The 25,454-nt window shown below is 42.8% G+C and overlaps 1 protein-coding gene and 1 pseudogene across 7 annotated transcripts in view; both read left to right on the top strand.

Annotated features, from left to right (window-relative positions):
* The window catches only part of LOC132454626 (uncharacterized), a 52,621-nt gene extending 28,174 nt beyond the window's left edge, over nucleotides 1-24,447 (top strand). For 2 of the 7 annotated variants that reach the window (XM_060048115.1, XM_060048116.1), the window contains exons 2-7: nucleotides 19,147-19,440; nucleotides 19,769-20,038; nucleotides 20,150-20,284; nucleotides 22,540-22,574; nucleotides 23,441-23,534; nucleotides 24,320-24,447. In XM_060048115.1, the coding sequence (XP_059904098.1) occupies nucleotides 19,147-19,440; nucleotides 19,769-20,038; nucleotides 20,150-20,284; nucleotides 22,540-22,574; nucleotides 23,441-23,524 (818 nt within the window). In that variant the 3' untranslated portion in view covers nucleotides 23,525-23,534; nucleotides 24,320-24,447. Of the gene's footprint in view, nucleotides 1-6,008; nucleotides 6,268-19,146; nucleotides 19,441-19,768; nucleotides 20,039-20,149; nucleotides 20,285-22,539; nucleotides 22,575-23,440; nucleotides 23,535-24,142; nucleotides 24,178-24,319 lie in introns of all 7 variants that reach the window. The other 5 variants (XM_060048114.1, XM_060048111.1, XM_060048110.1 and 2 more) reach the window with 5 other exon arrangements.
* Nucleotides 524-614, top strand: LOC132454804 (small nucleolar RNA U3; annotated as a pseudogene).
* Nucleotides 24,448-25,454: the final 1,007 nt, after the last annotated feature.

The following is a 25,454-nucleotide window of genomic DNA, read 5'->3' as shown; positions in this document are numbered from 1 at the left end:
TTTATTTCTATTTTTAAGTCCGACCAGTTAAACAGGCCATTAAAGGAACTACATAGTCACTCTGTGTGTGTGTGTGTGTGTGTGTGTGTGTGTGTGTGTGTGTGTGTGTGTGTGTGTGTGTGTGTGTGTGTGTGTGTGTGCGTGTGCGCGTGTGTGTGTGTGTGTGTCTGGCTCTGTGTCTGGCTCTGTGTGTGTGTGTGTGTGTGTGTGTGTGTGTGTGTGTGTGTGTGTGTGTGTGTGTGCGTGTGTGTGTGTGTGTGTGTCTGGCTCTGTGTCTGGCTCTGTGTGTGTGTGTGTGTGAGAAAGCTATGGTGAGTTGAATTCCGTAAAGGAGAAAAATCGTCACCTCACGCCCGTGTCTCTATCTCAAAGTATGTTGTTGTCATGTGCTATTATTTAAACAATATGAGGCTTATAATGCTCACGATAACGTAAATTCTGACATTTAAAATATCTTTGTAGTATATGTCTGGATCATAAACACCAAACACCAGAGCTGCATCTGTTATGCTAAATAACTCTTAACATCATACTTTCAGGGTTAATTTGTAGTTTGTTACTTGAGAAATGTCTTATGGATCTGATCGGTTACCCAAACCACGATGAAGAGTGGCAGCGAGTAATGATTCATTCAGGCCAACCGTGCAGCTTCTAGAAAAGTAAAGGTGGGGCTAGACTGTCTTCAGGAAGGTTAGTCTCTATTATCTCGCAAATTATGAATAAATAAAACACCACTCCACACAAACCAAATGAAAACGGTTCTACAGAACCATAATGCAACTACTCAAGGCAAGACTCAAACCATTCATTAAAACACCCATACAAGATGCCTACTCTAGACTCTGCCTCTTCTTATAGCCTCCAGCAGAAAGCCCCACAAGAAAACAAATAATTGATTCATGAAAGGCCTATTGAAATCTAAGATATCCGGGACAAGCAGTTGTTGGCTCCTCTTGTCTTTGTCTAAAAACTTGCTGAACTGGAACACCTGCCCATCCAACAGTTAAAGTCGGTGACTGCAGGTGCCTGAATCTCTTTTATTAAAGAAATCAAACACCAAACTAAGGCTAGCCTCAGCTGCTCTCTCCGGGGGTACAGGAAGAATGGCCCAAGCGAGCATTCCGCCCCTTACCTTTATAGATGTGCTTTTTTACTTGTGTTCGTTATAACCCTTATAAATTGCTGCTTGGGCGCATGGGTGAGCCTGGGTCAGTCTTTACGGCAGCGACCCGGGTTCGACTCCTGCCCTTGGTCATTGTCTGCGTGTCCTTATGTCTCCCTTTCTCTCATACCTTCATGTCTCTCAGTGTTTCTGCATGAATATTGCAAAATAAATCTTTAAATAAAGAATATGCTGCTGGCCCCAGTCAGATCGATATCATCCATGAAATATAATATAAGTAGAAATGATGGCATTTGAGTAAATTACGTGTTTAGTTGCAGCAATGAGAGTGATGGAAGACATGCTAGTTTAAATTGTAATTTCTGATGGATGCAGTGGGCACGAACCATGGACATAATAAAGGATGGACCACGGACTGGAAAATGGCCGCCCATTCATTCCTATGCAAACTGCTCAGTGGCGCATGGTAACATACAGGAGCGATTTGCTTCCGCGGTATGTGGCCAGGACACGTGACCTAGTCCGTGACGTACCGGATGCAGAGATCTTCTTCTTCTTCTAGTTTAGTGGCGGATCATAGTTTTTCCCCATATACCGCGACCTACTGGACTACTACACAGGAGTTTGTGACAAGGACGTTGACAAGGACAAGGACGTTGGCAAATCATACTTTAAATCATACAAATAAATTCAAAGAAAAAACCAAACTAACGAAACAAAATAAACAAAATAAAACAAACTAACAAAAGAAATGAATAAATACAAATAAAAAATATATATACTTAAGGTTAAATTCTTCTAATTAGGTTAGTATCTTTTAGCTAATTTATCAGCAATTTCATTGCCATATATTCCATGGTGGGCTACAGAACTGAATAACTAAACCAAGGCTTATAATATTTAAAAGAAGATGCTTTACCTCTATCACCAAATCTTCACGTATTGAATTATTTGTTATAAAACTTAGAGAGACGCTGGTGGAGGGCTGACCATCCGGGGAAGCTAAATCACGCTAGGAAATGGGTGAACAGTGTGATGAACGCATTTGTTAGTGTAGAGCTAGGAGGCAACAGCGTAGAGCATCCTGGAATAAGGTTTAACTGCTGTGGTTTATACCTAAAAGACAAGGTTCATTTCACCAATAGGGGAAATTACATTTTTTTAAAAAGCATTTCAGTCTCTTGAAGCGATAATCCAGAGTGGGTGAAACTGACACTTTTAGGGCCAATGCCTTCAGCCTTCTCCACTCTGAATTGTAATTTCAACAGTTTTCAATACTGTAAGATATAATCCAGGTCCTTAATCTTTATTCGATGATGCTCTTCTCTGCGTATTTGATAAATCAGTAATTCTAACCTTTTTGGTAATCATTTGGTAATTATTTGCGTTTATCACACTGTTCATTCATTTCACTGTTCTTCCTCTCATTCCTTTCCTTACTTCTTAGGCTACCTGTCTTTGTTTCCCCTTCCACTCTTCTGCCCCGGCCAAACAGCCAAAAAATGTGTTTTGTTCAAATTTGGGGTGGGGGGTCTTTTAATAAAAGCTTTTTTTTATTGTAACACTTGGTTCAAATCCTATTTCTTACACATGCAGACATTTGGACACCATTCTATGATAGCTGATAACCAAGGTACACACTGTAATACTATAATAAAGAGGACATACAGGCAGTTCAAATAAAAAGAGATAGAACTTTATTGATCTGGAAACTTCATAAATATGTAAGATTGCTCCATATAATACCATAGTAACATAGTAAACGTATGTAGGCCTAATTCAGTTCAATGTTATTGCTTAAGAAACAGATTCCTTCCAACTAACTATTTTACGAAGAATGCAATCAATTTATATAAAAGTAAATGTTTACATATCGACCAGCAACGAAGTTGGAGTAGCCTACCCAAATATTGAATTGTAATACACCAACATTGTCAACTGTCATACATAGCTAACCATAACCCTGTCATACATAGCTAAACAAGCAAATGAAAATGAAATAGCCTACCTACCAACGCAACTGAAATGTTAATATCAGACAATTTACAATATTATGAAAATTACGTAGGTCTCCCATAATCATTCAGGTAATCAATATGTGCGTGCCTGTTCCAGCTATTTCAATGATCTGTGTGTTATATATCCGTGTTCAACGCCATTCATGTCAAGTAAAGGACAAATCTCAGACTTTGGAAGTTAATGGAGTTAATGGAAGTTAATTCAGAATTTAATTTAATTCGGAAGTTAATGGAGCCGTGCACTTCAAAATAGGATCATAGCAAGGAGCCGTTTGTTTCAGTACGGCTCCTTTCAGCTGCGTACCCAACGTAAACTGCTAATAAAACGCTTGGGGAGGCGTTTAGAAAAGAAAAAACTTACATTTTTTTAGAACAGGGTAGAAATATAATTATGAGCCTTTGATTGATATCCAGACATTTCTTGCGGAGACACAATCCTGTTCCCCACTTGTATTGGAGTGGACGGCGATATCTACTTCTGGGCCGCATGAAATGACGGACCCCCGTCCACTCCCAGCTAAACAGCTGCAATACCAGGCTTGGCCTCTGAGCACGGGTGGATTGCGGAAGTATATGCCTGTCCTGGGGGCCTGGCACGAACGAGGTAGGCCTACCTCGTGCCCACTGCATCCGTCCGTTGACTGATCCCCATTGATTTTTAATGGGGACGGAAGCGCAATGCATTGTGGATCCGTTGGTTCCGTTGACGCCGTCAAAAAGTTGAGAAATGTTCAACTTTTTCGGCAGCGACGGATCCGTCATCCAATCAGATCCCGTATGCAAATTTAAGCACTGTGACACTACTCTTGGGGGTAGTGTGACACTACCCCCATCCGTCAGCCACGCCTTCCGACGTCCTTTGACGGACGGTGCAGTGGGCTATGTTTCCGGTCTTGTGTGTTCCAACGGTTTATTAGGTAGGTGTGAACCAGAGGCGTCGTCAGGCCCTTTTTACTGGGGCACGTGCCCCAGTAAAAGTCTCCAGTGCCCCAGTAAAATTCCATTGATCATCATTAAATTAATCTGCAGAAGCGCCGCTCTCGCTATGGAATCGGCAGGATTCATCAAGTGCATCTCCTGCTGCCTCGGGAGTCTTCAGTCGAGCCTGCCACTTACCAGCCAATCAAAAAACGAAAGGGGCCACATAAAAGCCAATCAGAAAATAGCACTACTGTATCTGGGTAAGATTTAACGCAACAACCAATGAAAAAAATCAGTTATTTCCGGATTCGTCCACGTGACTCTTCTGAATGTTTCGTTGGAAACCACGGGAGCTGGAAACAGCGCAGAGTATAGTCATCTCCTGTTTTAACGTTACAACAAATGCACAACTTGTTTGACACAAACAATGACAACTTGATTGCTGTTAGAGAATGTTGCCCACATAAATAGCACCAGTTTTTCAATACTGAGCGTCTGTAGCCTGTCGTTCTATAACACACACGCACGCACGCACGCACACACGCGCACACACACACACACACACACACACACACACACACACACACACACACGGGGAAAATGAATAATCTTCCAAATTTGAGGAAGTTTTAGTGGCCAAAAACTTCCTTAACACTAAAAAGGAAATTATGGATAGACAGGGTGTTTTTAACATACTGGATCCAACAATGTTCCCAACACTGAAACAGATAATTCAGATTGCACTCACAATTCCTGTAAACAGTTGTAGTTGTGAGCAATCTTTCAGTGTGTTGAGAAGGCTCCACACCTGGCTTAGGTCAACCATGGGGCAAGGAAGGCTTCACCAACTTTCTCTTTTGTCCATTGAAAGGGAGCAACTATGCAAAGTGAGTCTAAGCCAAATTATTGACCGCTTTGCCACCATGAAGGCGTGGCGATACAGCTTAATAGTGAAAAAATAATAATTTAAAAAGGCTCTATGCAGTAGTGTATGGCCTTATTTAGTTAAATTTAAGAGCTTTGATGTTCTATAACATTTTCCAGGTTGATTGGTGACAATGAGCCACCTCACCTTAAGTCAGAAATTATATTTTAAACCTTGTTTCTGGCCTTTATAGTCCATGTCGTTCTGGCAAAATTATGCTGTTTCCACACAGCTTCTAAATAAATATAGATGTGTAGACTTCTCCTGATAAAGAGGTGAAGGCCATAAAGAGACTTTTTGTTTATTTGTCAGTTACCTTATTTGTAAATCTTTGAGATGTGTATGTGTTTAAATACATATCATTGTACGGTACTCATGAATCTATCTTTGAATCTTTACCTTTACCAGTGCTTTAATATAGCCTACAGTATGACACTGACAATGATTTTGAAGCTCGTACATACCCTTCTGTATCCATCTATTTCATATTGTGCCCACGTAAGAAAATAAAATAAAATAAGTATTGGCAGTTGGGGGCCTGTGCCCCAGTAAAACTCTAGGTCTAGCAACGCCCCTGAACACACAGTAAGGGTGAGTCAAATGACGCGACAAACGCCCCTTTTTCGTGAACGCGCATTGAACCAAAAGCGGAAAACCTGGTTCAACTAATTTAATCTAAAGTGAGCGTCGTGGTACCATTTAACTCTGGTTGCGAGTTGCGTCTCTGTCGAGCCAGGTTTTCCCAAGAAAGCCTTGGTATGTTCAGCGAGGTTCGTGGTATACCCCCTAGGCTCACCTGAACAGAAGCGGCTGTGGTAGTTTATAGCCGCTTGTTCTGGGTAGTCTTGTGTTGTCTTTTAAGTAGTGTTGTAAGGAACATTGTTTAGGAGGACTGTGTGTGTGTGTGTGTGTGTGTGTGTGTGTGTGTGTGTGTGTGTGTGTGTGTGTGTGTGTGTGTGTGTGTGTGTGTGTGTGTGTGTGTGTGTTTGTTAGAGTGAGAATGAGAGAGAGAGCGCGAAAGTTCAGATTACAGGCGTGTGTAAATCCTGGTAAAATTACCAGGATTTACTCTTGTAGTTATATTTAATGCATACAATCTGCGATGTACTATTTTCTGTCCCCCGCCCAAACCAATGAGTTTGTCTCATTTGGCTTCCTCAAAAATAACCCCCACGCCACTGTTCATCACCATAGCGGACATGATGCTCAGAGAAAGCACCACCCTCCTTTGTTCGATCGTTTGATGGAAATGTTCTCCGGAGGACTTCTCCTGATTTTCGGTAAACTTTTCCCCTTTTATAGATTATTTGTATATTTCATTGTTCGGCTTCTGCACAACAGGTCTGGTATTTATTTTCTTAAATGTACTTGAGTATTCAGCAATATAACGGCGCTTTGTGTGTTGGTTTGTTGTCTGTGTGTGTATAAGTTGGCCAACTCTACGTTATGCTTGGTAATGGCTATGTCGTCTATAGTTGGAATGTATTATCATTGTGTAATAATTTTGTAATAGTTGGCTATTAATCAAGCAATAAAAGCGGGTTTAGATCGGTTGAAAAAACTAACTATTTCCGCGTTTAAAAAGCGGGCGGAAGACCACAATAGCACTGATATTAATAGGTGAATAAACTGTTATAGAACTGGCAGGGATGTGTGGTCCTCTCTGGGTGGAGAGCGCTGCAACAACTCATTATTATACATTTACATGAAATGTGTCTTTCCCTATTACTTTGGCTAGGAAAGAGGAAACATGTGTATATTCTCAATATTTATTATTAATGATCTGAAGTAGGGCGGTTCATCCGTTAAAAAAAAGTGTTTTTCTTTGATGTATGATATCATAACATTATGTGGGGTATTGAAATATTGGCGCCCCTATGGCTACAGGCGCACCTGGGGGGTATACCACGAACCTCGCTGAACATACCCAGGCTTTCTTGGGAAAACCTGTCTCGACAGAGCCGCAACTCGCAATTAGAGTTAAACGGTACCACGACGCTCACTTTAGATTAAATTAGTCGAACCAGGTTTTCCGCTTTAGGTTCAGTGAAAGGGGCGTTTTTTGCGTCATTTTTCTCACCTTTACGATAGATCAAGCAGTCTATATGCGCAAGTGAAAAGATTCTGCATATTGTCTTTAAAATAACTATGCCAAATGCAGAATTGTTCGCCATTGATCCAAATAGAATGATGATGATTTAAAAATGCATAAGCAACGTCCATCCTGCCTTATTCTATCATTTAGGGAATTCACTTTAAATACACCCTAAGACATGTATAGCATGTTTTCAACCGCTGCGAGGTAGCGGCTGTAGCGTAGTGGATTAGTGTAAGACCCGAACGCCAGCGACCGGGGTTCAAATTCGCCGGTCTATCATCTTGCATTTTACCCCCATAGATGTGGTGCCAGCACGGCCTTGAAAATATGGGCTCAAGTTCGAAATAAGCACAAAAATATAATTCCATAAGCTTTAGTGAATAAGTATTCCGCATGAGAATTGGGACTTTTTAAGCTTCACATTGATTTGCGTCACATGGGAGTCGAACCCCCCGCACATAAATTCAAGACTGACGCGCTACCTCCACTCTAGCACTCTGTCACGGAGACACAATGCGCAACAGTAAGCATTGTCTACATAAGGTCCAACAAGGACGATCAAATAACGAACACCCTCTGATGAGAATCTGTATCTCTCATGAAGAACCCCAATTTCGTTGTTTGCACAATGACAATAAAGTCTGAAATCTGAATATCGTCAGACAATGCCAAGGGATCGGTTCTGTCCCGTAAAACCCTCTGTCTCCGGAGAGACGCCTGTACGAGAAGTGCGCCGAGGTCCACGGGAACACCCATAAATGGTGACGCCATTGTCAGAGGAGAGGCTAGGAAGCTGCGCACGCCGATTTAAGTAGCCGATCTCCGGCTAGACTAATGCCGCGTTTCCACTGCAGGGTACGGAACGGATCGGATCGCAAAGGTGCGGTAGGGAGGGGGCGGTATAGCCCAGCTCAGTTCCAAGGTTGCGTTTCCACCGCCGACAGTACCCTTTAAGGTAGGCCGGATGTCGATCGCCGCGGCAGCTACGTAAACATCGTAAACAACGTCTTCCTCCCCAAGAATGCAGACGAACTTCTCCACCTCCTTGTTCGCCCAAGCAAGCGTTTTACGCGACATGTTAATTGTAAAGAATAATACCTCGAGGCTACTGTTTGTTTGTTTTTATCCCCACGTCGCCCGAAAGTGATGATTCTGTCGACCAATCAACGGAGGGGGGGTGTAGCTAGAATTTCCCGGGACCCTTTCAGGCGTCTCGTCTCGTTTTCAGTACCCCAACGGAGGAGTCCTGAAAACGAGGCAAAAACGGGTACGGCCCACTTTTCCGGGTCCGCTTGATTGTAAAGCTCGACATCAGAAGCGTAAGCCCCCAGGCTCTCTACCTCCTGGCGGCGGTGACCAGCCAGCTGCTCCTCCTCAGTCACACGGATCGCGTTTCCACCACCTAAATGTGGGCTGACTCAAGGCGATGATGCGGTACAGCCGTTAGTGTTGATGCTTTGAGGTTGTATACAAACACGGTAAAACTGCTTTGGCTGCAGCTGTATCCTAATTCCTTTGGCATTCACTTTGTTTGTATACACATGGTTCACGGGTGACCTCTCAGATGCTTACACAGTTTAGTTTTTTTTTAGGTTGGAGCAGCATTCTGTAACTCGGTTTGCGCAGGCCGAGGCCCAGTTTGCACTACAAAGAATCATCGTAGATGACACAAATACTACTACCAGAGATGTGGACTTGAGTCCAGGGGCGCAGATGGGATTTTTTAACTAGGGGGGACCAAAACTCTTTATAGCTTTGGTGTGAACGTACAGTAACTGTAGCCTGTATGTCTGATGGCCCAGCTAACATGAACAGCTAACGGTAGCACAACATCTATTAAGGATTCCATGGTGATCAAGAGTTATTGCATAAGTTATGTCTTCCAGCTTCTTGTAATTTATTTTGCATGCTACCTTAATTAACAGTTGTGGTTTTACCTTAATACAATTCAGATGTGTCATGCATGGGATTGGTACCGTTGGGTTTAACCAAAATTAAAATTTCCGCGCCCTGGATCCGCGCCCTCTACACCAGGTGACTGGAATCTCTTTTTGTAAAGAAATCAAACACCAAACTAAGGCTAGCCTCAGCTGCTCTTTCCAGGGGTACTGTACAGGAAGAATGGCCCATCCCTTTATAGATGTGTTTATTTCAGCTAGAAGGTGCTAGATATCCCTTACCCCCTTATGCATTCTTCTTTCTTTCTTAAATAAATAAAGTGCTGCTGGCACCAGTCAGATCGATATCTGTGTAATATAATATATAATAAAAATAGAGTACATGGCATTTGAGTAAATTATAAATGAAAATATGAATATGTAGGCCTATGTGTACTTCTTTCTAATAAAAATCCTGGCAAGCCCATCAACCTTCCCACTCTCCCCAGGCTCTGGAACAGAGCAGCGTGGGAACAAACAGATCTTGTTTTAATGAAAGGAGGGAGGATGAGTTGGAGGCAGAAATATTTGGGCTGGCTGCGGTTGTGACCAATAAAGCCTGTACGTCAAATGCCTGGCGAGTTGAGATTTAGTTCAATAACGAACATTGACGAAAACATTATGCTTTGTAAAAACACCTTTTACTCTTGAATGAACTCACGGTTAATTATAGCAGCCTTAATTCAATTTTTTATTCAACCTAGTGGTTGCATCAGTTAAGACAACTTAAAAAACAACACCATCATACAGTATGGTTGTGCTGCTGTTGAAATTACATTCACATTTTGGATTTTGTAAAGTGGAGAGCCACTTAGCACAGACCTTTGATGAGAGAGTGATGTGACCCTGTAATTACAGCTTCCATGTCTCCCAAGTGATGTAACTGTAGCCTGTATGTCTGATAGCCCAGCTAACATGAACAGCTAATGGGAGCACAACATCTATTAAGGATTCCATGTTAATCCAGAGTTGTTGCATCAGTTACGTCTTCAAGCTTCTTGTCATTTATTTTGCATGCTACCTTATTTAACAGTTATTTTCCCTTAATACAATTGAGATGTGTCATGCATGGGATTGGTACCGTTGGGTATAACCAAAATCTAAATTTAGCTATCAGCAACATTTGTTTTGCATTAGGCTAGCCTTAAACCCTTAGCTGCTATGTACCCACTGTCAGAAAACACTAGCTAGTCTGAGAAAAGTCTGTTAACATGAATGTTTGCAAGCCTCCAAGCACAGATGTCACACTTTACTTACGATTTTTAGATATATTATATATACATACTGTGGCAACCCGGTACTCGATTGGGCCGGGTTCCACGGATAAACGACACGTTTGTGTGCGGGATAAGCCATTACAGGCATTTATTTAACAATCAACTTAAATACAACGAAGGAGACGCGGTCCCTAGGGCCTCCGTGGGCCTCTAGGCTCTCTCGCACCAGAGCGCTACCTTCTTCCTTGCTCTCCCGTCCCGTGCTGTCCAAATGTCAGTCCTTTTATATCGCCTCCTCGGCTTTCGGCCAGGTGTCCCCCAATCACCCTGATTGGGGAGGCGAAAGGGCTGATCTCGGTCGCCGTCTGGTGGGTGACGGGCCGGCGGTACACGCCGTCCAGGACCAACCCTCGGGCTGGTCCGGGCCGAGGCTTACGGGGCGGGATGCCACAATGCATATTATTAGACATATTATTTATAATACCATCGCTTTGGCGTCCCCTAGTGCGGTGCCCCTATGCGCCGCATATAGTGCATACCCCCTTTTTGCGCCACTGGCGAGCAGTACGGGAATGACACGACGGGGAAGTCTGGGAACCCGCTTGATGGCAGAGCTTGACATCAGCAGCGTAAGCCCCCAGGCTCTCCACCTCCTGGTGGCGGTGACCAGCCAGCTGCTCCCGTCTCTGGTCACTGAAGGTCTGCTGCCCGAACCGCCTCTCCAGGGCCCTGATAAGGGCCTGAAGGTCTCGCTGCTCAGCGGGGGACAGGTCGAGCAGGACCCGTACTGCCGTCCCCTCAAGCGCCAGAGCAAGGTGGACTACGCCCCAGGCACCCAAGCCGTTATCCAGGTATGGCCCCAGCGGCGTTGCCCCAGAGAACTTTGGCAGCTCAGCCGCTGACATGGCCACCAGGGGGCGGTCGACAGCACACAGCTTTCTGTTCGGGGTCCTACATGTGTTCAAGGTCCTGTATATTCAAAATCTATCGGTAACAGTTAACTATATATGGTTAATAATAAATGTTATTATTAACAAATCATAGCATAAACAGCCGTTTGGTTGATGCTGTTTTGTTTGTATGTAAACATGGTAAAACTGCTTTGGCTGCAGCTGTAACCCGGTTCTTTGGCATTCACTTTGTTTATATACGCATACTTAACTGGTGACCTTGACGCTACCAGACCCTTACATAGTTTAGAAAATTTTGCATATATTTTTTGAGGTTGGAGAAGCATTCCGTAACTCGGTATGCGAAGGCCCAGTTTGCACTACGAAGAATCAAAGATGACACAAAATACTACTACCTCCTCGCTGCCCTGGGCAGTCCCACCATGGTTCAGATCAAAATTTTTCGATTGGCTGAATCCAAATGTGTCGCCACTGCCAGGACTCAGTGAGTCGAAGCCATCGGAATTAACAGACCACATGTTGGCACTCAAGGAGCTTTTCCTACAGCAACTGCCCGCTAGGGATGGGGTGATTGTAAATTCTATCGACTGTCAGCCATAAATGGAATGCATCATATATCATCTCACGTTGCCGATAACAAGGCCATTTTTTTCTTCTTATTTGAAATGCCGGAATAACAGCAATGTGGTGACTGCTTTTACATTGCAAAAAGCCCCGCAAATTGTCATTGAAGTTACCTGGCACTGGTGGAAATGCAGTCTGTAGCACTGACCTGCTGTATTCATGCACTGTTACGAGAGGAGAGGGGCTCAGAACCTCCTGGCCTTAATGTCACTTTGACAAACTTTTAAAATAAAAAATAAATAGAAAAAATCAACTTGAGTGGGGACCAATCTATCCAAATTCCTCCCATAAATCCTATGTAATGGAAACACTGATGTGTGTATCTTTACTCAAAGCCTGTGTTTTCCTTCACCGTTATTTATAGCCTACAGCGTAACGGCTGCGCACAGCTTATGGGAAGGTATATGTATTTTGAAATTATTTAGGAATTGATAATATCCGGCTATATGCTCACACTAATATGATCAAAATATTAGAATCTGATTTTTTTAAATATGTCTGTGTGTAGTCAGTGGCGGATTTAGCAAATTGGGGGCACAAGGCGAAGATATGTTTGGGGCCCACCTCATCAAGTCTTTAAAATACAAAAAAATACAGACTGAATGGTGGATAGGCAAGTAAATATAATCTAAGTGGAAGTTAAGGTTGGAGATGAGAAAAAAAACCTCCCCTTTAAACTCTGCATACATTTCTATACTCCAAAATGAAGATGGAAAGCAGAGAACACACAAAGTGTAGCACTACACAAATTAAGTCACGATGGAACCCAAAAGAGAATAAGGTTTCAGATAACACCTGTCTTTGCCAAAATGCAACAAGCACTCTTTATTATTTTTTAAGATCAAATCAATATCAATATAACCAGCAAGACAAGTAGTTAGGGTAAACCCCCACAAAAAGTCATATACTTGGCAAAACATCACAAACAGCCATATACATATGCCATATACATATGCAGAAATTGCCTAGATGAATAATTGACTTTGTATGTGTGCGTGAGGTTGCAATTTGCCATTGCATTTGAGATTGACATTTCAATCCTTCTACAAACAAACCCATGTACACGATACAGGATATTGTAAGTGAATTGACATTACAGTTGAGATTGAACATTTCAAACATTCTACAAACAAACCTATGAACGAGAGAGAGAGAGTCTATGGGAGAGAAAAGATGAATTGTTCTCCACATCACACGCTTCTGACACAGTAGTCCTACTTATTGACGTCTTCTCAGAGGTTGTCATTTTTTTGGATTTTAAAGACTGGATGAGGTGGGCTCAAAACATATCTTCGCCTTGTGCCCCCAATTCACCTAGCGCCACTTCACAGCTAGCTGCTGCTGCTGCTGTACAGCATGTCAGGGGCGTTTTTTACATTTCATAAACATCCGGGGCTTAGCCCAGAGGGAAAATGAAAACACTAAATAAAATTGTATGCTTTGTATGCTTTGTGCATGCAAATTTCATAATGCTTTACCTAAATAAACAAATTGGCAGTTTATTATAGCTTTAAATAGCTACCTGACCGCGGTGCTGCTCATCCCCAAACATCTAAAGTTCCATTCAAGTTATTTCAGAGTAAAATGAATACAAATGAGACAGACCTTATATATATATATATATATATATATATATATATATGGATCTGACTGGAAATAGGATAGGTTAATTCACTTGAGGTGGTAAACAGTCTGGTTATGTTTTTGAACTGTTTATTCTCTTGCCAAAAGGACGATCTAGAACATTGGTCACCAACCCGTCGATCGCGATCGACTGGTCAATCTTTGAGGCTTTCCATGTAGATCCCGAAAATAATAAAAAATAAAATAAAATACACAATATCCTATATTATGCATGATACATTTTCATAATAAGTTTTGCAAACACATCTTTCTCACTCTCTGGAGGCCATTTACCAGGAGTTCAAAAGGTATATTGACGCAAACGGCATCCCCATTAACTAGTTGCCTTTACTAGGGCCGGCCCGAATGCCATTTTTCAGGCTTCGAATACTCGTTGGTTTTTCCGAGCGAATATTCGAATACTCGTTCCAGAAAAAAACACCATCAAAAACATCATTAATAATCCCTATATACTCCCTGGAACCGATTTTGACAGTATCTGCATATTTTGTTGAAGATTTAATAGCTTTTGAACGTTAATTAGTAGGCCTAAGTAAGTTGAAGTTCCTTAGTTTTTCCCTGTGAAAGCGAACAGCTGTTGCTCCGTTCCAAATCAGCTGTTCTCTGCCATCTCAGCCCTTACGGGAGCTTTTCAATTCATCCTGGAACGTGCATCTTTTCAGGGAATTTGTACAATAAATCCATAACAAATACCGAATATTGATTGTCTTATGTGTCCATATTATATCCATTATATTGACCGGGTATTCTCAAGACGCTCATGCTCTGCAGCAAGCCAGTCACAGTTGATTGGCGCGGCGCTGTACAGCGAACGTAAACAAACAACTAAGCTAAGGTTTTAAGTATTACTTTTCCTCCAGAGATCCCGCTAATGTTGTGTTATAAAGTAAAGGGAAACAAGATATCTATTCTTCCCCCACCTCTCTCGCTTCTCTGCTTGGTGTCGCTGACGCTTATAGTTTGGCTCCCTCGCTCTGGTAAAGTCACGTACGTGGAAAAAAAAAAAAAACGAAGCTCCGAATACTGATTTAAGCTTTGAATACAAATTTTCCGAACGAGTATTCGAATAATTCGGGCCAGCCCTAGCCATTACTACTGATGGGGCCCCGGCAATGCGGGCAGGTTTCAAAGCTGTGCCGTAATGACCCCAAACTTCCTGCATTCATGGATTATCACTGTTATCCATCAACAGGCCTTGGTTGGGAAAGTCTTGGACTTTTCCCATGTCATGTCACTGGTGGTCAAACTGTTAAACTCGATCAGAGCAAAAGCGCTTCAGCACCGCTTATTCAAGGCGTTATTGGATGAGCTCGATGCCGCACACGGAGACCTGCTCCTCCACGCTGAAGTCCGGTGGTTGAGTCGCGGCAAAGTGTTGCAGCGATTTGTTGACTTGCTGCCTGAGATAAAACTTAGACTTAGACTTTTTTGTCAACAAGGAACGAGGAGCACGAAGAACTGTCCGATGATGCGTGGCTACTGGATCTGGGGGTTTTGACAGACCTAACGGCAAAACTTAACACACTCAACAACGAGCTGCAGGGAAAAGACAGACACCTGCCCCACATGAGTAGCGCAGTGAATGGGTTCAAGGCCAAGCTGGGTGTTTGGACCACACACCTGAAGAACGAGAGGCTGACCCACTTCCCCAACTTGGAGAAAATGACCCACGCCATTACAATTTATTTATATTTTTAACCCTGAGCAGTACTGGGCCCAGCTGGACAAAGTGAAAACTGAGTTCAATCTGCGTTTTGTTGAGTTAGACGTCATGGACGATATTGTTGCATTCCTCTCAAACCCATTTCTGCCCATTGATATAGACCAGGTAGCAGACAGATTCCAGCATTGCCAAGTGGAGTTGAAATGGAGATGGTTGATTTGCAAAATTACATAGAGCTGAAAACCAGATCAAGAGACAGTGACTTTTGGGGACTGGTCAGCAAAGAGAAGTATCCTCTCCTCACTGCATGTGCACTAATAGTGAGTGCCTACTTTGGATCTACTTATCTTTGTGAAATGGCGTTTTCACAAATGAAAATAATCAAATCAAAGTACAGGAGCCGCCTTACAGACCGACACCTCACTGACTGTCTCAGGCTGGCTGTCTGTAGCTATGAGCCAGACTTCAAGGCACTCACTGACAGTATTCAGTCACAGCCATCACACTAATTTGAGTAACATGACTGCAAGAGTTTTGCCTTTAGATGGCGTTGTGAGGGGATGCTGCTTTAGATGGGACAGGGCGCTTACTTAATTGCACTGAGAATTTTATTAACACACATTACAGTTCCACTTTCTAAAATTTGAATCATACATTTGTTAACTTACATGTGGTTATTGGGTAAGCAAAACAGCTAATTGCACTTCAATATCTGTCCACTGCAAGTGTGTAGATTTTTTCCTCTTTGTTGTGTTGTGTTTGCTGTGTTGTGTGTGTGTTGTTGTACAGTTGTACAATTTTATAAATGGGAAAAAGGGCACATGGCTTTATTTTTGGTTTTCAGTTCGATTTGATTGATTGCATTAAAAAAAAAAAAGCAGAGCAAAGAATTACATGTAATTCATACAATTAGACTCAATAAAAGGCCTTTAATTGGAAATACATTCTGCGCTGTCAGTTTTTTCTCAAGTCTTCAAAGGGTAGCTCTTGGCTTTCACACAGGTCGAGGTCAGAGATCTTGGGCTTAAAAAGGTTGATGACCACTGATCTAGAAGGATACGCTTCTTTATTTTTAGATGTCCCTGGAATCCCCATGTTTCTTTCTAAATAACCAACTACCAATATTGACTAGAATCATTTCATCACTTCTAGACTGAATTGAATGAATGCATGCCATAGTTACCAGTAAATATACCAATATATATGTAATTTATTTTACCCAGAAATTAAATTCGGGGCTAATTTAATAATATCCGGGGCTTTAGCACAGAATAAAAACAGCCTATTGACGCCACTGCAGCATGTTTAACGCTTTGGAAATTGTTGTTCCTGTCTGTATCCCCAAAAGTAGCCGTAGAAATGTATGTCATCTTTGGCAGCGTTGCCAAATACTTAACGGCGTCTATTCGCTTTTTTATTTTTTTTGAGCCGCTTAGGTAACTTTATTTCCTAACCCTTTTCCTAACCCTTAATGTTATTTTCGCGTTTAGACTTGTCTTGCTTCTAGGGATGGGCGTGAGGAATCGATTACTCAAGTACTCCTCGTTACAAATGAACTCGGTTGGTGGATAGGCAAACTCGAGTTTGCATATACACACACAGACAAATTTTCTGAAGCAAATGTATACATTTTCCGTGTGGCACCACTGGCGCGTGCCGTGCACAAAGCAAATGAAATGGATCAAATTTCTGTGCGGCGCGTGCCGTGCCGTGTGTGCACAACGCCAGAATTAAAAAATTTAAGAGATGGCGGTTAAAGCAAAGCGCAGCGAATTATTGAAATACTTTACAGAAATAGGAGATCATAAGGTGAAATGTCAAATATGCCAAGCGAAATTGAGCTACCAGAGTACTACAAGTACCATGCGGCAACATATGCTCCTGAAACACAACGGTGAGTTCGGGAAAGCAGACCCGCAGCAACCAAGTGTGTCGGTTATTTTCACTAACCCGTGTATAGAAGATCACAACGCTGAGTATTTTTTTAGTTCATTTGCTGCCGTTTTATTTGTAGCTTTAAATTATTTGCAATGGTTAGGCTACTTGTTTCGTTTTTGTTTTTTTTATGTTACAGGCCTTTGTTCGACGTGATTTAAATTGTGAGAGGCATATTTATTTTTGCAAGGAAAATGTGTTTTGAACGTTTGCCAAAATAAATAATGAATACTCTGATAACTCTTGACTGTTTTGATTGAGAATAAGCATTACATGTTTGGTTGGTAATATTGCCGTTCATCATTAGGCCAATTCCTGCTACAGATGCGTTGCATTCTAAAAATAGATTAGTTTTAAACGAGTACTCGATTGATCCTTGAGGAATTCATTCGATCACTCGAGTTTGAAATTTACTACTCGTGCCCATCCCTACTTGCTTCGTCTTTGCGTACAAAAAAAAAGAAAAAAAGGTTTTAGAGCTTGGTTGGGGGCCCCAAGCGGCCGCCTACCTATGCCTCTATGTTAAGACCGCCACTGTGTGTAGTCGACCCTGGGCCATTGACATTCACATAGAAACATTCCAGTCGAAAGGTTGTCAGGGGGGTTTTTGGAACAGAAAAATTGGGAGCTATCAGATAGAGAACACTGTAAATTGTCCTCTACATTGTCTGATAGAGTCACAGTGTGTGACACTGCCGTGTAGAGGACACTTTACACAGTGTGAAGCCCCAAGCCCCATCTTCAACCTGTCTGAACACTTCTAACCTCCACCATAACTGCTGAAGCCTATTGTGCAGCTGTGACTGAACATGACGGCTGAGCAAGGTGTGATAAACATCTGTAACCTTTTGGACAAAGCCGTGGGCTAGGGGAATATGTCCATTTATATTTAGTGTGTTTATCCGGTGCTGGATGTACTGTATTGTATAGTGTATTGTTATTGTGTATGTACTGCACTCTTCTTGTAGTTATATTGGTGTCTTGTAATCCTGTGTGGGATGGGCCACTTAGCCTGGTTCTACCAGACTCTCGTACTTCACTTCATTTCATTTCATTTGTACAGAGAGTCTGGACCTAATCAATTGACAAACGTTAACTCACTTGAAGGCGGGTGTCTGTTGAAGTTTAAAATGATTGGATCTGCCAGGTTGTACACAAACCAAACACCTTGCGCGTCTGCACGAAAATGTCCGTCAACGACAGCTGCAGGTTTTGTTCGTCGAATTTAATTTATCAGGGAAAAATTGCACATTGTAAATCAACTACCGACCTACAACAACAACTCAAACTGGCGTACGACTTTATCGTCATTGTTCTCAGACACGCCCTCTGTTCGCTGATTGGCGGCCGCTGTGGCGGCACCAGAAAACCAAATTACATACAGCAGGTCCAGACCTAGTACTGAAGGGAAATTCAAATTGAGCGGAAGTACTTAGGCGGGCGGAGCCAGGCTACCACTTGTGTGCCATGACACGAAAATAAACATCAACCTCCATATAGGTCCTTTTATGAGACTTAAAAGGTCTTAAAAAAGACTTACATTAATTTAAAATATAAACCTCCATTAAATATCCAGAAACTTCCTGGGACCCTGGTGAGCCTGGTGATGCTGTTCATTGGTTGATTCTGATCAGTGCAGTCCGCCTTCACTACAGGCTATGTACGAGGCTCGTGGAATAGGCTAATAATTTATTTGGCTAAATAAAGATTTCTGAAAAACAATCTCTTTAGAAAATGTTGCAGTTTCTAAATGGATAACCCAGAAATCCACCATTTAACAGGGGAGGCTTGAAAAAACATCCCTTAAATTGCTAGAATCCCCATAGAAATGCCCACATCTTACCAGCTAACACCCTGCGGGTGCTAACAGAGACAAGACTACCAGTAGGATACTAAAGTATGGTACAACAATAATACAGTAGGAGACTTCAATTGTATAGTATGGTACTACAATAGTATAGTAGGGTACAACAATACTACAGTAGGGTACTATAATACTACAGAGTAGGGTACTTTATTATTACAGAAGTTAACTACAGTACTACAGTAGGTTACTAGAGTATTTCATTTGGATACTACAGTACGGTTACAGGGCTGTTTGACTGAGCGATGTCTTCTGATCTGTTACAGTGATGACGTCATCTGCTGACCAGGAAGTCAAGCAGAACCTGATCTCCACTGTGGGGGGAGAGGTCACCATACCTGTGCCTGTCAAGAGTCGTGGATTTCTTTTGAAAAAAGAAGTTCTTATCGCTGAAGTGAAAGATAGTGTGTTGGAGTTAGAAAATGATGATTTCCTGAACCGAACTTCCTGGGACCGAGCCACTGGCCTGTTCACTCTAAGAAGACTGCAGAGCAAGGATTCAGGGGATTATGCTGTTAATGTTATTGTGACTTTTGTATCATTCAAGCTGAGTGTTTATGGTAGGTAACATTGACTTCTTCTCATTGTGATCAAGACCTCATCTACTGTATCCAGACTATGTGAGTTGTACACGTTTAGAGGGGCAAATGGTGAAGCTGTATACAAGAAGGTAGTGGACATGTGTATGATCAAGCTGTATACTAGAAGGTAGTGGACATGTCTAGGAGTGGTCAAGCTGTATACTAGAAGCTAGAGGTCATGTCTAGGAGTGGTCAAGCTGTATACTAGAAGGTAGAGGTCATGTCTAGGAGGGGTCAAGCTGTATACTAGAAGGTAGAGGTCATGTCTAGGAGGGGTCAAGCTGACCTTGTGGTCTTCTGTCCCCAGATGCCGTCCTGGAGCCCGGTGTCACCGTAACGTCTGTGAGCAGCGAGGGCTGCGACCTGCTGTGTGCTGTGGACCAACTGAGTGGAGGGACTCTCTCCTGGTATCAAGGAGAGAAGCTGGTGAACCAGAGCAGCACCCAGCGCTTTCTCCCTCTGACCGTGGACAGGCTGGGTCTCCGGTCCTCCTACCGCTGTGTGTCTGCCAACCCTGCTGGTAACCTCACCCGGTCAGTCGACGCTAAGACGTCCTGCCCAGTAGAACAACTCACTGGTAAGAAGTCCTCACACACCCAGCCTCCACTTGGACTACACAGAAAGCTCAAAGACGCTGCTCATGTTGTGGAGCTTTTAGTGACGTGAGTGTTGTGACTCTTCTGTACAGGTGACGAAGTTGAAGGGAAGCATAACAGGCTGAACCAGATTGTGATTCCCATCGTCTCTGTTATGGTCCTCCTATCCATTTGTGTCATCGTAATATTTGTTGTGAAGAGGAGGAAGGCAGGCACACATCTCCAAGGCAAGTCTTTTCTCTTGTTTTTTCAAACATACTATATGTTAACGTAAAGACTGACTCTCTGATTGTCTTCTGAGGGAGTTTCATTCACCAGTGCAGAGATATTCCATTCTCACGTTTCACAATGACTTTTTCGCCACCATGTTCATCATACCAAGAAGTAACTTTCCATCCAGCTATTGCTACTAGTGAGTAGGTGCCTTGAATCACATGCACAAAGTTGATTGAAATGAGTGAAACTTTTAACTACAGCACTCTGCAGGAAATGCATGTTCTAGTTTCATGCTGCGAAAAAAGAAAAATGGTATCTTATGGTCTGGAGGTTTAAGATTCTTGTCTGTTGCCGAGCCGAGCTGAATAGCTGTTCTCATTTTAGGACGGTGGTTTCCTGTTCTCGGTATATGACAGGTGGTTTTCTGTTCTCAGTATGAGGGGGGAAAACCACTATAAAATGTAGTTAAGCGTTAAAGAACATTTATATGGGCTATTTAATTTTATTTAGTAGAAACTGAAACTCAGCACGGTAATATTGTATTATTACATTTACGGCTTCGGTCCTGCTTCCTAGTGGCTATGTGAGGGTAATACAGCTTGCGTGTTTGAATCTGCTTCCTAGAGGCTATGTGGGGGAATTGTACATTTAACATTAATGAACTTGTTGAACAAGTTCTTTAAGCTTCCTGCAGCCTTTAGGGGAACTGTTGCAACTCATTCCAAAATAAGAGTCTACCGTTAAATACGTTAAGTACTAAAGAAATTGAAACATCCTGTTTCCACATAAAGGTGGCGTAAAAGTTTTAGTTCCCTTTTGTTTGATCTAGGTATACAGATGGTGTGCAATCCTCTCAAAAGAAACTGAGTGTTTTCCCCAACGCACATATGCAGCAGTCCTCTGTTGTATTACAAAATAGCCAACGGCGGCTCTTCCACTGTATATTTGTATCTAAATGCATATTTGCAGATCAAATAGAGACTTCTCCTGGGTACAAACATGTTACCACTTTAACTGAAAGTGACAACCTAACATCGACCCAACAGCAGATCAGGTATACACATACTGCATGACGTACTGTGGCGTGCAGACTATGGCCGTGAAGGTGGTTCATCAATCACAGATGAATCGGCGGGTGAACCGGCATCGACGGCTGACCGCGAGAGAGCCTGATGCCAGGGAGCGCTAGGGATGAGTCGGACTCTGAACCGGGCGGGGGAGACTCGTGGACCCATGGAGGCTGGTCCCCCCCCTCACAACGTGCTTTGTTAAAATAATGCATTACATAACTGTTTAGCTATTGTGGCGGTAACGTTAAAGAGCCAGTGAACGCATCCTTTATTTTTGGCTTTAAACGTGCGAATTCTAGCCGAAACCGCAGGTTCACCGGCTCTTTAAACCCAGCTAGATATACTGAACTTGGCGGTTCGAACAATAGCAACCAATTACGTTCCGAAGACTTCAACTTTGTTCCAGTTCTGAAAAAAAAAGTATATAATTATTTTCTCACATAAATCTTTCTATTCTTTGTAACAAAATGTATTTTGAACAACCTTGGCTGCTTGGGGCTGTGAGTGATGTGGGTGGCCCATTTCTGCCTACGCCGCTGTCTATAGTTGGCATACAAAGAAAGGATGTTGAAATCCCCTCTCTTTACTACAGTAGACCCTTTCAGTCCACAACTGATAATCGAGTTTCTGAATTAAAGGGGACCTATTATGCTTTTTTGACTTTTATGACCTATAAACGTTGTTATAATGATTGATAGTCATGTTTAACCATACTAAAGTGTCAAATAATGACGTACATGCATTTCGACGTATTCCCTGGTGACAGTCTGGGGTGGCTGTGCAGAGCGCTAAACATTTCCGGGAAACATCTACGTAGACGTACTCCTGCCACGCCCCCATATGCCTGGTCAAATCTGCCCGCGCGCGCTCCAAGGAAGGTAACCAATCACAACGGAGGGTTGGCAGGAGGGGGGCGAGGGGGCGGAGAAGAACGAAACCGAGCGTTGACAGAGAAGGCTGAAAGCGCCCAGATGAGAGGAAGAGTTTCCCGAAAATCTACATGGTTTTTTGTGTATGGTTAAACATGACTATCAATCATTATAACAACGTTTATAGGTCATAAAAGTCGAAAAGCATAATAGGTCCCCTTTAAGCAAAGAAAAGTGAAGTCAGCTCTTTTAGGTTTATGTAGCCCATTAGCTTTGTGTGAACCCGTTTTATTCATTCACTCATTTTGTTACTTCTTCTGTTTGTAGCTTCAATCCTATCGGCCCAAGACGTAACACCAAAGGTAGGTGCTCTGTGGGTGCCTATATACAGTCTAGTCCACCTTACTACAGTCCTTAATCACAGTTCCATTCCCAAAGGCCTTCATAGACCAAAAGATACCCTCAAATTATATCTCACAAATCCACAAAAAGACATTTTCAAATTGTGTTTTACACAATTACATCTTTACTCACTTTCAGATAATTCTTTACACACAAACTAGTCAGTATGCTTTTGTTGATCTCGCAGAGTTACCATACCACAGGGGATCCGTAGGTAAAAAGATCTGTAAAATGTGGATGCTTGCATACTAACCTGTATATGGCGATATGCATATAAAAGCTAGTGAGTTGTAATCGACCATTCACATTGTGTGTACAACAATGCATGTACAACACAAATATTTGTTGCGTGATCTTTTTAAAAATGCTATCTACAATTCATACATTTTACTTTTTATTTGTATTTAAATACCCTCACTCACTTGCAGAACCGAATTGTACACAGGAACTATTCAAATGATTTGGGGATCTCGTAGAGTTTGGTCAAACCTAAAATGTGGCTGCATACATAGAATTAGACTCTAGATAGAGGTGCTGCATGGTATGGATTTATTAAAATATAGGTTAAGATATCCACCCTTTTACAAAGCGCAAGTACCAAGATTTGTGGATCGACGTAAACACAATGCGAAATGTCTTTGCGAGTTATAAATAATGAAGTTCATTAAATACGTCCATACATATTAGAGATGTGATGTTTGCATCACACGATTCCTGAGCATTAAGCAAATGTATAAGTGCGTGTTTGTGTGCACGTTTGTGGGTGGGTTCGTATGTGTGTGTGTGGTCGTATGTGTGCGTGTACGTGTGTTTCTGTTCACCACAGGAGGAGGCTGTTCAGGAAAACACGTTGTACGATCTGCTGCAGGCTCCCCGCATCGTTAATCGGACCGCTGCAGAGCGCACCTGAAGCTCACGAGGTGTGCGGCGCATACAGCGCTCTTGTCTTTTGGAATCAATGTGCTTCAGCCCATATGGACCCATACAAGGACAGAGAATCACCCTACAAGTACAGGGAATCCCCCTGCAAGTAGAGTTATTCACCCTACCAGTACATGGAATCCCCCTTTAAGTACAGTGAATTACGCTACAAGTATAATGATTCACCCTACAAGTAGTGATTCACGCTACCAGTAGAGTTATTCACCCTACAAGTACAGCGAATCACCCTACAAGTACACGGAATCACCCTACCAGTACCAGGAATCACGCTACAAGTAAAGTGAATCCCCCTACAAGTACAATTAATCACCCTACAAGTAGAGTGAATCAGTGTAATTTTTATATCTTTTGTCAGGGTGAGTCAGTGATGTGTTGGGGGCCAGAGGCGCCAAGGCCAATTACCGCCCACGCCGCTGACTATAGTTATCAAAGAAAGGAATGTGGAAATCCCCTCGACTACAGTCGACCCTTTCACTGTATCACTGAAAGTCAAGCTTCCCAATTCAGCAGCTCTTCAAGGTTTCTGTAGCCGTTAGCCTTGACTCAAGACGTTTTATTCACTCATGTTGTGCTGTCTTGTTTGTAGCTTCAATCCAGCGGGAGCGTGGCGTTACAGCTCATGTAGTTACTCTGTGGGCGCATATGAACACTCTAGTCAATATCACTACTGCCCGTCATTATTACACCACGCCTCCAAACCATAATCTTATGTGCTTGTATGTGTTGATATTTGTGTCTATGTGTGTTTTTCCGTTCACTATAGAAGGAGCTTAACAAGGCCGCTACAACACGCCCCTCAGATGCAACCCGCTGCAGGTTCATCGCATCGCTGCCCCGACCGCCACAGAGCGCGCTTGAAGCAAACAAGAACCAAAAGGACTTAAATATGGCGACACATTAGTGCCATAATTCACTAATGTGATAAAAGATGCATTCGGGCGTATTATATTATTCCCCACGCGTAGATATTAACTGCGAGCGCGAAAATGATCTCTGCGCGCGCGCAAATAACCTCTGCGCGCGCAAAACAGCCTCTCGCGCGCGCAAATTACCTCAGCGCGCGCAAAACAGCCTCTCGCGCGTAACAGCCTCTCGCGAAAGATGTTTTTACGCTCGCTCGAATTTAATTTTGGCACTATGGGGGAGGGAACCAAGGCAGGGCGGGCTTTCCTATGATTGGCCGTTTCTGAAGCGCGATATTTGATTGACAGCCCTCCTCAGCCCTCCTCTCATTCAATTCTGAATTGTACAGTAAATGGCTGAAACGATAGTTACGTATTGTAACTCTAGATTCTATGAGTATAGGCGCAGCCTTTTAAGTGTCGGCCTCATTGTCCTTTAAATAGCTGAAGAAAAGCTGTTTATTGGGAGCAGAACGTCCGCCGGCGCCCGACTATATCTGCGAAATGCGGACGTCGTTGAGGCACGCCGCACGCGGACGTAATTGAGGCCCACGCTGTTGGTGGTCGGGGATTACACATTTTTCAGTGCTACGGCTCACGCCTAGGGATAACCCAATAGCGATAGCCTTAAAAGGCTGCGCCTATACTCATAGAATCTAGAGTTACAATACGTAACTATCGTTTCAGCCATTTACTGTACAATTCAGAATTTAATGAGAGGAAGGCTGAGGAGGGCTGTCAATCAAATATCGCGCTTCAGAAACGGCCAATCATAGGAAAGCCCACCCTGCCTTGGTTCCCTCCCCCATAGTGCCAAAATTAAATTCGAGCGAGCGTAAAAACATCTTTCGCAAGAGGCTGTGCGCGAGAGGCTGTTTTGCGCGCGCTGAGGTAATTTGCGCGCGCGCAGAGATCATTTGCGCGCTCGCAGTTAATATCTACGCGTGTGGAATAATATAATACGCCCGAATGCATCTTTTATCACATTAGTGAATT

Source organism: Gadus macrocephalus, chromosome 3 (assembly GCF_031168955.1).
Source record: "Gadus macrocephalus chromosome 3, ASM3116895v1".
NCBI classification, from domain to species: domain Eukaryota; kingdom Metazoa; phylum Chordata; class Actinopteri; order Gadiformes; family Gadidae; genus Gadus; species Gadus macrocephalus.
This window is presented reverse-complemented; position numbering and strand designations above follow the sequence as displayed.